At 39.2% G+C, this 16787-nt stretch overlaps 1 protein-coding gene across 1 annotated transcript in view; it reads right to left on the bottom strand.

The window, feature by feature from the left end:
* Positions 1–381: 381 nt before the first annotated feature.
* FGD6 (FYVE, RhoGEF and PH domain containing 6) overlaps positions 382–16787 on the bottom strand; it is a gene marked incomplete at its 5' end in the record, with an annotated part of 91078 nt that continues 74672 nt past the window's right edge. The window contains 4 exons of the mRNA XM_065421358.1: positions 382–451; positions 4981–5129; positions 9124–9252; positions 16515–16642. Coding sequence (XP_065277430.1) covers positions 415–451; positions 4981–5129; positions 9124–9252; positions 16515–16642 — 443 coding nt within the window. The remainder of the gene's footprint in view (positions 452–4980; positions 5130–9123; positions 9253–16514; positions 16643–16787) is intronic.

Consider the following 16787-nt stretch of genomic DNA (forward strand, 5'->3'; position numbering starts at 1 on the left):
AAAGTGAGGATCAGCAACTCAAGAACTGCACAAACTAATGCTGCAGTAAAGCGTGTGTGTTTTGTTTTTTTACAGACAGGTTTCTGACAAAGCTGTCTGCTATTCTAAAGACAAGGGCACTTTGGAATTCAATGCGAACCTTAGAAATGATTCTGACCATTAAGTAAACATTGGAATTTAATAAATAACACATTTTGTATGAAAAAAACAACAAATACACAAATTTCTTTAAAAAAATATTACCTTACACCTAAAAAAAAAAAAAAGGCAACTCCTCCTAATTCTCATAAATATACAAATTGTGTTTAGGTTGATGCTGGTAGAGTCCATTTTTAAACAAAATTGCTGTACTCCATTTCTTGTCATCCTTTGATGACATTTTGCTCCTTTAGTCTCAGAGATGGTGCTGAGGCACTATAATATGGTGCCTTCTTGAAAAGCTTCTATCCACCTGTTGGAAAGAGAAATATTGTTAGATTTGGCTTGATCTTGGGTTTTATTTAAATTTTTATCAATACATTTTCAAATATGCAACAGTTCAAAATTTCACTAATCCATTAAAAAGCATGTGGTTCATCACTATTAAATGGCCTTAAATCCTGCATTAGGTTTGGATAAACAACAGATATAGCAATGTAGCTAGTGCTACTGAGCATTATGGAAATGCTTTCAAACTGTACTCTCATGGGGGTAAAGACTGTCTTCATTTATATTTGGGAAGCACCTATTAGGAAATTAAGCTGTGAAGCTCTAGCAAGGCCTATTGAGCATGTGAGAGCGGTGATTTTTCAGGGGTTTATAATTTGGCCAATTTTTGGTCTCTTTGCACAGGGACAGTAAAAGGCACATCCCTGACACAAAGGCCACCTCCCCTGGCAAACTGCAAGGTAGAGGTGCTAGAACTTCTCAGATGTCACCAGAATTAACATGGGCAAAACAATGTATTTTACTCTAGCGTTGTTCTCAGAAAGAGCTGAGCCTGTTTTGGCTGAACTGTTTGACTGAACTTTTTCCAGAAAAATTCAGCCTGAGGCAGACACCCAGCATGGAAAAGTCCAGACTAAACGGTTAAAGTTTGGCAAAGTTATAAGCAACTGAAAACAGGATCTTATAATAGCAAGTAATGGATAACCTTAATAATATCTGTGACCTCACTGACAAAGTGTCTCATCTCCTGCACATAGCACTAGCAGGTTGTCATCTTCTATCAGTTACTCTGATAGTTGGTTCCAACCCTGCTGATGACCAACATGGGTGTCAGTATGCTGCCATATGACACAGTTTCTGATTTTTCAGTTTGCTTTTTTAGAAACCTAGAAAATCACACACACACACACACACACACACACACACAAAGCTACATTAAAAGAACATTATTAAGATTGCACAGTCAAGCCCTCAAAAATTAAGAAAAGTCAGAATTATGGTTGCCTCTGCAACCTTAATTTGGCCTCCTTATATGTATGCATTACAATAGTCTTTAGTTACATGTTCATATATTATTTTTTCCACAGCACCCTTGATTCACTCAGTTCATAGGATGGACCAGCTCTGGGGATGATTCAAAGTTGTGCAGTGAAGGAGACTGTTGCTTCATTTGTTGCAGAAGTGGGAAAGAGTGTAATTAATAAAGCATGGTCAAGGCAGCTAAATGCTTCTCTGGGGAACTAGATTATACCCATCTCTGCCACAGAGATCCTTTGTGATGCTAGGCAAGTCATTTAAACCAAACTTTTCATAGGTTGTCACTACTTGTGTTCTCATTTCCTGGATACTTGACTTGAGTCTCTGGGGTCCAATTTGCCGAAGTGCTAAGCACTTATAGCTGCAATTGAAGTCAATGGGAGCTGTGCTTTTAACAGATAAAGTGCTGCATAATGCTAAGTCCTCCAAAAAATCAGGTCCTAGGCATCTCAAATTGGGCATCCAAAATTAGTGAAAACTCCGGACCTTAACCTCTCTATGCCTCAGCTCCTTATCTGTAAAATAACACCACCACTCCCCCCCCCACACACACACCACAGGGGAGCTGTGAAAATAAAGTAATGTTTGTGAAGTGATTGCATACTATAGTGATGAGTGCCATACAAAAGCTCATAAGGAAATTAATAACCTTCTTGAAAAAAGGGTTTGAATAGTGTGAACAAGGAGGAGAAAAAATACTGAACAGCTGCTCATTAACTGGACATCCATTTTATGAATGAGGCAGGGGTCGTGTGGGAAAAAATGTGATTGTGTAACTAAAAACTGTATCATAATGCATACGGACATGGAGCCCAAATTAAGATTGCAGACGCAACCACAATTCTGGCTTTTCTTAACTTTTGAGGGCTTGACTTTGCAACCTTAACAATGTTCTTTTAATGTAGGTTTTTAGTACATTTTATATATATTTATACTAGGGCTGTCGATTAATCGCAGTTAACTCACGTCAGTAACAAAAAAATTAATCACAGTTTTAATCGCACTGTTAAACAATAGAATTTTGGTTGATGCATGAAGGGACATATGAATCTTTAGCATATCTGGCACATAAGTATCTTACGACGAAGGCTACAACAATGCCATGAAAATGCCTGTTCTCACTTTCAGGTGACATTGTAAACAAGAAGCGGCCAGCATTATTTCCTGCAAATGTAAAAAAACTTGTTTGTCTGAGCGATTGGCTGAACAAGAAGTAGAACTGAGTGGACTTGTAGGCTCTAAAGTTTAACATTGTTTTGTTATAGAGTGCAGTTATTTTTTTGTACATAATTCTACATTTGTAAGTTACACTTTCATGATAAAGTGATTGCAGTACAGTACTTGTATTAGGTGAATTGACAAATATTATTTCTGTTTTTTACAGTGCAAATATTTGTAATAAAAAATAAATATAAAGTTAATTTTTTTAATCGCTTGACAGCCCTAATTTATACACCCACTCCTTGAGTTCAGACTTCTTTCTGCTCCTAGACTGTCCTCCAAACCATCAAGCTTAGTTTTTAGATAGCCCTAAACTAGAAGAGATGTTGTTTGTCAGTCTTGGCAAGTCTTAATCTTTTCTCAAGACAAACAAAACTGTAGTTTTGTCAGTTGCCGCACAGATATACAAGCTTTTTTGGTTTCTTTCCATTTATCATCTGAATTGCTTTTTACCGTATTCTCTCCAATTTAACAATATATTCAAATAAAGATGACCAATGCAATTCAGAATAAATCACACCAAATTAATAAATACCTTGACAGTTAGAATAAGCACATTATAGGAATATCAGAGCTATTAATTTTCAATTTAAATAACTTTACAGTGAGCCTTATATTAAAATTTTATAAAAAATAGTTACTAAAATTAATGAACCTCATGTTACTTGTGAAGTGAATGAAAAATCTGTGTAATATGTTATACAAATACCAGTGTTAGATGTTTCTTCATTAGGGGTTAAGAATAAGATAAGAGAGAGTGGGCATTAAATGGGGAACACAAGCAAAAAGGTTACTTTTTAATACACTGCTACCTCACTATAATGCGACCCGATATAACACGAATTTGGATATAACGCAGTAAAGCAATGCTCCGGGGGGGCGGGCTGCGCACTCCGGTGGATCAAAGCAAGTTCAATACAACACGGTTTCACCTATAACGCGGTAAGATTTTTTGGCCCCCGAGGACAGCGTTATATCGAGGTAGAGGTGTACTGTCAGAGGAGCATTTATTCCACTGGTTTGGTTTTGACAGAAATCTCTATGGGATATTAAATATTTGGGGGAAACTTGCTTTGTAAGGTAATTAATACTAGGATCTCAGCATCAGTAAAAACAGACTATTGCTGGTTACTAGTTTTCCATCCGGTTACAAAAGCCATTGTCTGAATAGGGAAGAAAGTAGTTATAAATTGTTTATAAGTACAAATAAGGGCATAGTGCAAATATAAAATGACATCTGTGTTAACTAACAAGGAGGGATTGATCAAACTGCATTTGCAAGGAAGAAAACATTCCCAGATTTTTGAAAAACGTATTATGCACGTGCTCAGTTAGTTAATTGCTCTGGACATTTAAATTACATTTTTGAAATATTCCTATTTATAGCATTTACAAACAACTTCAGGCTTAACTGCATGCTTAAAACATTCTATTGGAATATTTAGCGCTATAATGGCTACTCTGTTACAAGTAAAATTAATTCTGGGAAATTGTTGTGAAACCAGACAAAGCAACCAGCCAGATCTATTAGCAAGATACACTAGATGTATTTGCATAGTCACCTCTCATTTTGCAGCTTGTGGTAAATCCTAAAACTTAATCAAATAAGGACCACAAACAAAGTCTCTATATAATTCCAGTAAATACAGGTAAATCATTCTGCGTCTAAAATGAAAGAGTATACTAACCAAACTTAATTTGCCATGCAAAAATCTATAGGACCTATAAATCTAGCTGGGAAGAAAATAAATAATTAAGATATAGACCTAGTTTACTGTTAAAAATGTCCTGAATTAATGCATGTTATCATTGAACTTTATTTTAAGCAGATTTAGAGATGAAGGAATTAAATTAAAACAGCACAAAATGCCTCCTATTTTAATCCTTTGGAACTATGGTGGTACATGACTAGAGAGGAGTTCTTCCATAAAGGTTACACTTTCCTTTCCTCTTATCCTCACTTCTCAGCCCAATATGTAGTCTGCTTGTCTTTTTGAAGGCTTTTGAGTGAAAGATGACTGACTCCACTCACTTTTGATTGCTGTTTGACAAGGATCTGACTGTAAATCTCCATGAAACCAATTATTTTATATTTAAATGTAACAACGGAAATTACAACATTATTGCAATCCTTAGAGATTTTTGATGTTTAACCAAGCATTTTTTAAAAACAAGTTGCACATTATAAGTGAGCTTTTTCATGTGAGCGCGTACTGAGTGAACATTAATGAAACGACACCTGAAACGTTCCATGGGAAAAAAGTGAGACAGGACTGAATTCAAATGGTTACTTACTTTTGAGCTGAATGAGGATCGTCGGCTTTGAATATGTAAAATAAAGTGTTTTTGTGCAGTAAATGGAATACTTTAGACTCTGAGTTTTCATCCTTTACTTCAGAGACTGTGAAACCCAGTAAAGGCTGACTCTCCAGTGCGGCAACATCCTAATTTAAACACACACGCACAAAATTAGATCTTATAATATTACAGTCCTAATGTATTTTATAAATCTGTAAGCACCACACTATTGCATCCAGTTATTTTAAGTTAATAATTTACAGTTCGTATTACACAAAACTGTGTTTCTTGTCATTTCCTCATACATGATTTAATGAACACAAGACAGCAAACTTCGCAGATTTGGTTTCTCTCTAACTCCTTGTCACTTTCTAGTCATCTAGCACTTGACCTCTTTGTCCTGTTACAGTCTCACCACTATACTTAACACTATCTGGAATGGAATACCCTTCTTGCATCTCTTCATGTCATTTCAAATCTTGGCTTAAATGTATCCTTTTCTCCTTCTCCATACTGCTCAACTCCATCCTCCCCTTCGGTACTCTAATGTAATAACTCTATAGAGCAGTTTAGAATAGATTTTGCATGACAAACGACAAATAATAAAGTTGCACTGAACTACATCGCCAACAAGTAAGCTCCTACACTACATGCAAGTGAGATCACAGAGGAAGAAGTGCACCTAGACACTGATAAACATCTGGTGAACTCCCCAACTGATGGTTGCTAAGACAAAAGGATGTGACATTTTAATCTATCAAAGTAAATCTAGAAAAAAGACTTTTTAGAAGGGACATGACGAAAGTATATAAAATAATGAATGGCCTAATGAAGGTAGATGGGAGCTTCCTGACTCATTATGCAAGAAGAGGGGGACATTCAATTAAATTAGAAGGGAGCAAATTCAAAATTGATAAAAGTAAATACTTTTTTACAGAACACAGAGTGTAAAATTCATTGCCACAGGATGTTTTTGAGGCCAAGAACTTAAGATTCACAAAGGGATTAGACATTCATATGGACAACAAGAATATCCAGTTATCATAATTAATGGTAACAAAAATTTTGAAGGGATATTACTACGGCTGTCGATTAATCACATTTAATTCACACGTTTAACAAAAAAATGAATCGCGATTAATCACACTGTTAAATAGAATAACAATTGAAATTTATTAAATATTATTGGATGTTTTTCTACATTTTCAAATATATCGATTTCAATTAAAATACAGAATACAAAGTGTACAGTGCTCACTTTATATTATTATTATTACAAATATTTGCCCTGTAAAAATGATAAACAAAAGCAAGTATTTTTCGATTCACCTCATACAAGTACTGTAGTGCAATCTCTTCATCATGAAAATGCAGCTTACAAATGCAGGCTTTTTTTGTTACGTAACTGCACTCAAAACCAAAACAATGTAAAGCTTCAAGTCCACTCAGTTCTACTTCTTGTTCAGCCAATTGCTAAGACAAACAAGTTTGTATACATTTACAGGAAGTACTGCTGCCTGCTTCTTATTTACAATGTCACCTGAAAGTGAGAACAGGCGTTCGCATGGCACTGTTGTAGCTGACGTTGCAAAATATTTACGTGCTAGATGCGCTAAAGATTCATGTGCCTCTTCATGATTCGGCCATCGTTCCAGAGGACATGCTTCCATGCTGAGGATGCTTATTAAAAAAATAATGCATTAATTACATTTGTGACTGAACTCCTTTGGGGAGAATTGTATGTCTCCTGCTCTGTTTTACCTGCATTCTGCCATATATTTCACGTTATAGAAGTCTCAGATGATGACCCAGCACATGTTGTTCGTTTTAAGAACACTCTTACTGCAAATTTGACACCAATGTGAATTTTCTAAAGATAGTTACAGCACTTGACCCCAGATTTAAGAATCTCAAGTGCCTTCCAAAATCTGAGAGGGGTGGAGCATGCTTTCAGAAGTCTTAAAAGAGCAACACTGATGGAGATTCAAAAGAACCCCAACCACCAAAAAAGAAAACCAACCTTCTGCTGGTGGCATCTGACTCAGATGATGAAAATGAACATAACGATCCAAAGCAGTGCGGACCGATGTATCAGTCAGAGCCCGTCATCAGCATGGACACATGTCCTCTGGAATGGTGGTTGAAGCAGGAAGGGACATATGAATATTTAGCGCATCTGGCATGTAAATATCTTGCAAAGCCGGCTACAACAGTGCCATGCAAATGTTTGTTCTCACTTTCAGGTGACATTGTAAATAAGATGTGGGCAGCATTATCTCCTGCAAATGTAAACAAACTTGTTTGTCTGCGCAATTGGTTGAACAAGAAGTAGGACTCTCTAAAGTTTTAGATTGTTTTATTTTTGAATGCAGGTTTTTTTTGTACATAATTCTACATTTGTAAGTTCAACTTTCATGATAAAGATAGTACAGTACTTGTATGAGGTGAACTGAAAAATACTATTTTTTGTTTTTTACAGTGCAAATAGTAATCAAAAATACATATAAAGTGAGCACTGTACACTTTGTATTCTGTGTTATAATTGAAATCAATATATTTGAAAATGTAGAAAACATCCAAAAATATTTAAATAAATGGTGTTCTATTATTGATTAACCGCGCAATTAATTTTTTTAATCACGCGACAGCCCTAGATATTACGCCTCCACACCAATCTCTACCTTCTGAGAGATTTGGGCAAGACCTAGTATAAGAGTTTGGAGTGGGTAGTGGGTCTTATCCCCCATCTGTCTAATATGGGGTTCTTACACCTTCGTCTGAAGCATCTGGTGCTAGTCACTGCCAGAGACAGGATACTGGACTAGATGGATTTTGTCTGACTCTGTATGGCAATTCCTAAATTCCTAGATTTGGATATAAGCATATCTACATTCGAGAACACTAAACCACTCTTGAGGAAGGAAGGACTAGATTATAAAATTCAAAGTTACCATTTGGATATGACCTTTCTGAAGAATCTTATTTCCTTACGTCTGAAATCAGCCAGGGACTCTGCAGAGAATGTCAGTAAGTTCCAACAGGGAGACAAGCTGACGGAGAGAGGCTCTGTGCAAGAGTCTACGGGGAGTTAGTCCTACCAGGGTCTCCTCGTGAAAGATGGTTAAACGTGGTAAGCTAGAGAGTCTGTTTTATTGTTTTTAAGATCTGATTTCTCTGAAATGCTTTGTTCCAAATAAAGGATACTTTGCTTTAAGGAGGCTGTTTGGTCACTGATTACCACTTCCATTGCCACATAAAATACAGGATTGCAGAGTCTGGGCGTAAATCAGACCTGCTGAGGCAATTTACAATTGGTACCAGGGAACTACAACCCAAGGTCTGGCCTGAGAGTGGGAGAATTGCGTGATTCTATCCAGAACCAGGTCACAGCTAGCAGCCTGACACCTGGGAAGAGGTGCTCTTAATGAGACCAGGAGTGGTCAGAGGTGCAATTTGCCTGGTAACTGTGATGGATGGCAACTGTGCTTTCTATATTTTGCTCCATAACTGACCTATAAATAATTACAAAAGCTTTAAAAAACCAAGAACACTTGCTTTTCAGCAAGCTATTTGGACAATATTGTAAAGAGGTACTGTATATGACAGATACTTGATAAACCCCCATCTTCCTTAGTCTGGGTTGAGATTTATGGCACTCACATCCATGCTTCAATAAGATTAAAATATTGCTGAGCAAAATGGATATGGCATAAGCGTTGTCACATTTCCTCTTTTCTAGCTGGAGCACCAGGCATTAGGAGACTGTTGCAGAGTGGAGGAGGCAGGCTGAGAAGCCAGGTGTATTCAAGTCTGCTCTCTCTCCAAACATCCACACGTACATCAGGTGGAAGCAACAAGCTGAGATGCTCCAATGTGCTTGCATGCTGTTGGCATCTGCCATTATTCCAAACTGATGCATCAAAACAGATAATATCTACTTGTAAAGGTCACTATTGTGACTCACTTAGTTTCCCTTTCAGAAAGGGGCATCGTCTAGTTAACAGCTGAACACCTTACAGATTTTTCCACCTCTTTCAGGGAAGACTCAGAGTGCTATACTGCCGTGAGATGGACTAATTTATGGGTCTCATTACTGAGCACTACTTTAAAATATGTAAAAAAAATTCCATGCTTCCTTACCTCACTAGCAGCATATGTGTATAGCACCTTATTTTTTATGACAAACCACAGGTGTTTCCATGGTTTTTTGCTGCCCTTTGATCTATATAAATAGCCACTCATTGAGGAGTCTTCTGTATTTGCCGAAACCTGAAATAAAAACAAATGGAGGATGTGTGTGGGTACCTGGCTTTTTCAGCGCACAGCTCTTTGTTGATAATTCTAAGACACTCCTATAAACCTAAATACTACTAGGGACACCTAAACCTCTCTCTAAGCACCTAGCCCTCTACATAATTTCTCCTGAAAAGAAACTGATACAGGTTTTTATTCAGCAGAGACCATGAAAATAAGTACAGCATAAACAAGTCAAAGGAAACCAACTATGCTCAGCACTCCATCCCATGGTTTTTTTTAGGTACTATATCAAGAGAACCGGCTGTTGCAATTGCTGAGATATAGACTGTGTCTTTTGGCAGTACAAGAGTATAGTTCAAATATGCCATAAATAAGATTCAGCCCTTAACAGATTAACATTTTAGGCTATGCTGTATAGCCTTCAAGGATAACAGCTGCATATTTTCCTCTGAGGCCTGGGAAATCTCTGGAACCAAGTTTACCAGATGTGAAGACAGCTATAATTGAAGAGCTTGATTTGCTTCAACATCTGGGCCTTTTAAAAAAATAATTGGTAAGCAGGTAGAGCATATTTCCATAAAGTATCATGAAAACAAAAAAGTATAGGATTTCAACATTTTTCTGTATGTTTAAAGAGGAAGATATACCAAAAAGATCAGTGAAAATGATCCCAAATTTACAATTCGTACTTGGATAGCAACTGTGAAAAAACGGGACGGAGGTAGGGGGTAATAGGCGCCTATATAAGAAAAAGTCCCAAAAAACTGGACCTTCCCTTTAAAAATGGGACATCTGGTCGCCCTATACTTGGAGAAAGCAAAATTAAAAAAATTAGAGCTTACTTGTGAAAGAGTTAGCAGATCTGTAAGAACAAATTAAACTACTGTTCTATCACCAGCACCTAAGAAATCATATCTCCAGGAATACATCTATATTGGTAAATCCCTGAGCTATTAGGGGTGAGGCAGGTACAGGCCTGTCTGAAATGCTAGGACCCCTACATCCAAAAAACCCCCCTATGATTTTGAGCCAGATACTTTCCACTCTGTCACAGTTAAGCCTTTCACCCAAACTGCATCAAAAGTGCTGTTCAATGTTTAACTGCTGAATGCCAAATTATAAAAGAGAAATTAAAGCAACTGTCTTTAAAACAGGAACAGCTGAAGAAAGAGGAACTTTCCTTTGTACGCACAGATGAGTAATTGCTGTTTTCCTATTATTTCAGCCAAAATTTTTTGCTAGCTTTGTAATTTAAAAAAAAATTATTTTAGAGAGTTTGGACTTTTGTAAGATGGTTGAGATAATGTCAGTGGACTGACCCAAGACCTCAATTGTCTTCAAATATTTGGACCTGCAGACTGTTTGGTTATATATTTTGGACTTTGAGCCTGAAATTATTGGAATGGAAGTCTCTTTGTTTGCATAAAAGTGGTCTAATCCATCCCCAGTGAGTGATGCCAGAAGAGAAGTGTCCCATTCTGATTTGCCAAGGGACTACTGATGAGGAGATCCGAGAGGAACGAATCAGCCACTACTTTATGAAACTAAAAGCAAAGGAGAATCCATTGCTGCCAGTCAAGGCTGCTGGCTACGCAATGCCATCCTGCTTGACAAACAGGGTTATGCTTCCCTCCACCCTCCAGGCTGGCTGCCATGGGGTAAGAGTCCAGCAACATCAAATATTTGACATTTACAAGCAAGTACCCTCTACTTGCTTGGGGGGAGGGATAGCTCAGTGGTTTGAGCATTGGCCTGCTAAACCCAGGGTTGTGAATTCAATCCTTAAGGGGGCTATTTAGGGAACTGGGGTAAAAATCTGTCGGGGGAGTGGTCCTGCTTTGAGCAGGGGGTTGGACTAGATGACCTCCTGAGGTCCCTTCCAACCATGATATTACATGATTCTATGATAACCTGCTAGCCAGTTCATCGATATTAAATGACAGAGCCAAGAAAACCACTGACTACTAATCCTTTCAACCATGTACTACCTTCCTGAGCCTCAATGATATAATCAGAGTCACAACCACCATCTTACATAAGTATTAATCTTTTTGGTTTGGTCCCCACCCATTCTTGTTAGTAGAGAGATACTTTCACCTTAGTGTTCTTGCACTTGTTTGATAACTCCAGCAGATGACTGGTTGTGAGCGTGCGTGCGCACATGCAAGAGCGTATATGGCTAAAACCCATGGAATTTCCATAAGAATGGTGCCTATAGAATAGTTTCTCAAACACCTAGAATAACCCAAGGTTAAATAACCTCACTTTCTAAAATATCACACACACACCCCTTATGCATTAGGAGTTGTATGCTTAAATCCTGAAATTGTTTTCACTTATACTCTGATTAGCTAGTTAAATATAACCATCTGTCACATCTTGATTTGTACTGAAATGCTCCATATAACTCAGTTTGGAGAAAGGGGGAAGGAGAGATTGTTTCCTAACCATCTATAATTTGGGCAGACTGCATTAATTGGCATCAGAGCTATAGTCTCAACATTGACTTAAACCTGGGAGTAATTTGAACCTCCCTGTATCAGCCATTCAAGTGGAGTATAAATATATCATTTAGAGTCAAGATTGATAATGCCGTATTATTTTGGGGGCTGATGGCTAAACAAGACTGCTGCCTTAAGAACTCCAAATCATTATATAAAGTTCATTAACAACTTTTATTTAATGTGATTTAATCAACCAGTTAATTAGACTGATTCTATGGTATAACCTTAACCCACTCTTTTAATCTGATTTGTTTGCATGCATTATATTTTATGCTTTTCGCTTACTTTAGATAATGAAATATACAACATTAAAGATTGTGAATCAGACATTTTTCCCTCCAGACATTAGGATTGAGCAACTGAGGAGTCTTGGGGTAGGTAACAGATATAATTGTGTCCTGCCTAGTGGTGGTTCATAAAATTGCCTTGACAGTCCTCATACTCACCTGCAAAATTCCACTTTTCCATCTCATAGGTTCATATAAAAGATATTAGTTGCTGTTGCTTTTTACACACACGCACATGCACACGGTCTCCAGAGATTTTCATTTTATTTCTGAGTTACATAAGATCTATAAGAAATCCCAGATGTGCAACAGGTGTTTTTTTCATACGTTGCAACACAGAATTGTTGTTCACTGCAATAACAATGGTCATTATCCCACAGAAGAACACTTTGGCCCTCCTCACCCCTATTGAACAGCAGCTTATTTCACAAGTGGCCCCTTCATTTTTTAATAGGGCTACTTGAGGAACAGGACACTTACGCAGCACAAATTAGGATTTGAAGAAAATAGGAAAAGCACACCATCACATTATGCCACTGAAACTGTGGTGACTATTAGTGCTCACCTAGTAATGATAAGTAGACTGTCCAAGGCATCATGGTACTTCCATCAGTGTGCAGTCAGCCTGCCCATGATACTAACACTAAACCTTATTGGGTGCCTAATAAGGCATATAAAATAATAGAATGCAGCCACGATACCGCTATGGCTCACATGCAAAGGTGGAATCCACTGGTCAGCCACTGAGGTACTAAGACACATACTGGACCAAATGGAACTGCACCAGTTTACACCAGCAAAAAATTTGCCACACCGTATTTCAATATGCTTCTCAAGCTATTGTCTTTCCCAAACTCTAAGATTTCTTGATACAGCCGAATCCCAATGAACAACTCCTTCAGACAATACCAAATACATCCAGACACTCGGGAGTGTGGATAACTGGAACTCAACAGGAAGAAAGCCAATAAAAACACAGGGACATGTTACCAAGTGGTTCTGAACATGGGGATAATTACCACAGAAATTCCTCTTCCTATCAACTGATAAAACTGAGAAATGAAAAACCTGGGGGAGTTACATTCTTAACATTATAGCATGTTCATATTTACACCATAAAACAGCCTGACATTAGACTGTGGATCTAATATTCAACATACCTGTCTAGAAAACAGGTTGTGAAGTGGTGCAATTTTAAACTATGTTCTCAATTTGAACAATTATCTTTGCAAGTAACAGATCTTTTTTTGGATGAACATTACATTACCCGTTCAAATATTTACAGCATTCACACAGCATTCAAGCTCTGAGTAGTACTTTCAGTGACATTTTCTAGAAAGGAACATGTCTAAAGAAAAATTAACAGGCGCTAAGGAGGGCCCTAGCTGTCTCTGCCAAGCCTCATGTGGAATGTTGACACAGCAGAGTGACAGGTAATACACTGAAAGTCTTGTGTAAAATTTCTTACAAGATGCTTACAAAGGGATACATCAAAATGTGAGCAACTCAAAGCTGCAGGCAGTGCTAAAAAGGCTTCCCACAGCAGGAAAAGGAATACATATATATTTCAAACTGCAATAAATTAGATTAACTACATTTTATGTTTAGCAGGGAAATTTCTTCCAGCCCTTGCAGTGGTAGCCTGTTTTTTACAGCATGAAATCCATTATACCCTTTTGCTCTCTCCTAAAGGACAGGAAAAGATCCTCCCTCATAAGAGTGATCTTTTAAAAATATTTTCACCTCAGTTTCTCTGAGAGGTGCAGTGGTATTAAAAAAATTAGGAGCCCATTTCTTGTGCACCAAAAACTTCCTTTGCATCCAAAGGGAATTTTGGGTACTCAAGGAATACAGTAACTGTTCCTAGGTCAGTCATTGCTACCCAGGAGTCGATTATATTTTCCTCAGTTTTAAAATGATACCGCTGCCAGTGTGAATTTGAATTTGTGTTTCATATGGTGCTGCTTTCCAGGTCATATGCACTCCCTCCTTAGGAGGGGAAATCCAAGACTGTGAGAAGGATTCTGACCCTTGGAAGACTGGCAGATGGTGTGACCAAATTTTGGGCATCCTTCAAACACAAGATATTGCACAGAACACTAAGGGTTTTAGTGGAATATAGGCAGCCTTTTTAGATGCCAATTAATATATTCTGTGTTGTTTGTGTTTCACTGATCTCTGTTGGAATGCATGACTGCCACCTTGAGACACTCTCAGAAAACAAGTTGAGTATCCTGTGAAGCTACCGTCAATGAGCAAAGCTTTTACAATATGAATGCAGTGACTCCCTGATGTCCATTTGAGCCCCTAAGAAAAATTGAAAATAAAATCACATTATTAGATGTAATCCATCAAATCTTCTTGTGCTTGCATGTCCCATGAGGCCTACATGAGAGCCAATACATAAAATAACATGCAAACACACCTTTGGATTCTAAATGATCCCTGCCATTGGCAGATGGAGTTAATCTACATATGTAAAACTCATGCTGCCGTCCGCCAGTGGTGCAGGACTGCTTTTATTTTTAGAAAACAATTTTGCCTTTTGGTTGACCTCAGAGCAAAGAATTTGCATATTGCCCTCAGCCGTTACTGAAATGAAGTTTTGTTCTTGTAGTTTACACCATCATGGTAGAAATGGTTAAAATACCAAAAAGCCAGTACTAGTAGCTAAAGTGAAGAGAGTCAGGGTGACCCATATATATTTCTATCACAGTTCTATCGATAAAGAACAAGGCTGTCTTACCCATTGTTAGCATACCCATAATAATAAACAATGCCACTACCTAGCTCTTATGTAGCATTTTTCCACAGTACATCATTTTTATAAATATACTAGAGCTTTTCACATTCCCTCCCCATTGCATCTTCTGTATGCTGCAGAGACCCAGCCTCCATTCTGATCCTACGATACTGCTGCTAACTCACTCAACTCCACATAATACTCATTACGGCTACAAAAATTACATGGACGACGCCCTTCCATGGGGCCTGGAAGGAAGACTTCTGTAATCACTGGAGGTTAGATACAGGCCTGTGCATCAGAATAAGAGGAAGTCAGAACACTCCTATGTGAGCTACCTGGACTTTGAGTCCATTCACATACAATTAATAGGGTGTTTGCTTACTCCCATACCATCCCACCCTCAGTGCAGGTGGGTGGGGAATGGGTGGAATCTTGGCTCCATCCCCTCCCACCCTTCCCTCTATATACTGGCCAGTGTTGGTGTGTGGGGGTGTTGAATTCGCTGTTGGCATAATCCAACAGTAAATTAGTACCTCCCTGGACGGGATTGGAAGGGAGGGAAATCAAGGGAGAATTTCTGATTCAGAAGTGTCTGACCACAACGCCTCCTGGGGTGCTGTGGCTCTACCTAAAGTCACAATCAAGTCCCAAGTCAATCCTATAACTAAATTTCAGCTGTTTCAGCTATGTCTACACCTACGTTCCCTCCCTGCCAGCCCCAGTGTAGAGCTGCCGCAGCCAGGAGATGTGCCCCTCCCCGCCGGCCCAGGTCCACCGGAACTGCTGTGGCCGGGGAGAGGAGCCTCTCTCCCAGCCCCGAGCTGCTGTGGTGAGAGAGGGCTAGGGGGAGTCCTCTCTCCCCACTGCAGCCCTGGGGCAGCCTGCACCCCAAATCCCTCATCCCCGGCCCCACCCCAGAGCCTGCACCCCCCAGCATCCCAACCCCCCTCCCGCATCCCTCATCCCCAGCCCCACCTCAGAGCCCGCACACCCAGGCAGAGCCCTCACCCCCCCAGGCCCCCCCCCAACCCTCTTCCCCAGCCCTGAGCCCCCTCCCGCACCCTCATCCCCAGCCCCACCTCAGAGCCCACACACCCAGGCAGAGCCCTCACCCCCCCACCCCCCCAACCCTCTTCCCCAGCCCTGAGCCCCCTCCCGCACCCTCATCCCCAGCCCCACCTCAGAGCCCACACACCCAGGCAGAGCCCTCACCCCCCCACTCCCCCAACCCTCTGCCCCAGCACTGAGGCCCCACCCTCATCACATCAATTGTGTTATGTGCACCAATATGAAGGTGATGTGTCACACATCACTTCCATATTGGTGCACATAACAAAATTCATTCCACACATGGACGTAAAAAATTAGAGGGAACACTGGTCTACACTACAGCCTATGTTGGCTTAACCTATGTCGCTCAGGGTGAGACTCTCTCCCGCCCTGAGTGACATAAGTTACACTGACATAGCGCTGTGCACACGAGCACTTATGTTGGAAGGAGAGTTTCTCCTGCCAACATAGCTTCTGCCGCTCACGTCTTCACCAGACGCGGTGCAGCTGGATTAGTACAGCTGCAGCACTGTATGCATACACATGGCCATTGCATCACCAGAAAAATTCCTCTTTCCTTTAAATGCAGTATCTGAAAAAGATCACAGAAGTTTTTTTTTATTTTATTGTTATTAAACATGGATGATTTAACACCGATGAGAGGTAAAGTTTAAGGGAAACACTTACTTCTTTGAGAGCAGCAGGAATTTTTTTCTGTTTTCTCCCAGATGGAATACTATGTAACACTGTAGACAAGGCACTGGATGGAGATTTATGGTTCACTGGGGATCCACTCTTAGGAGTGAAGTGGTTATCTAAAATGTATATAACATGCACAGTGCTTTTACATTGCAGATGACTAACATATGCATAGTGTTCCTTACAAAAAGTTTTAAACACAGCTATAATTTCCGTTTGGTGTAAGGTAATTTTTTTTAAAAAAACACAGTTAATCTCTGA

This window comes from Emys orbicularis, chromosome 1 (genome assembly GCF_028017835.1).
Source record: "Emys orbicularis isolate rEmyOrb1 chromosome 1, rEmyOrb1.hap1, whole genome shotgun sequence".
In the NCBI taxonomy this organism is placed as follows: domain Eukaryota; kingdom Metazoa; phylum Chordata; order Testudines; family Emydidae; genus Emys; species Emys orbicularis.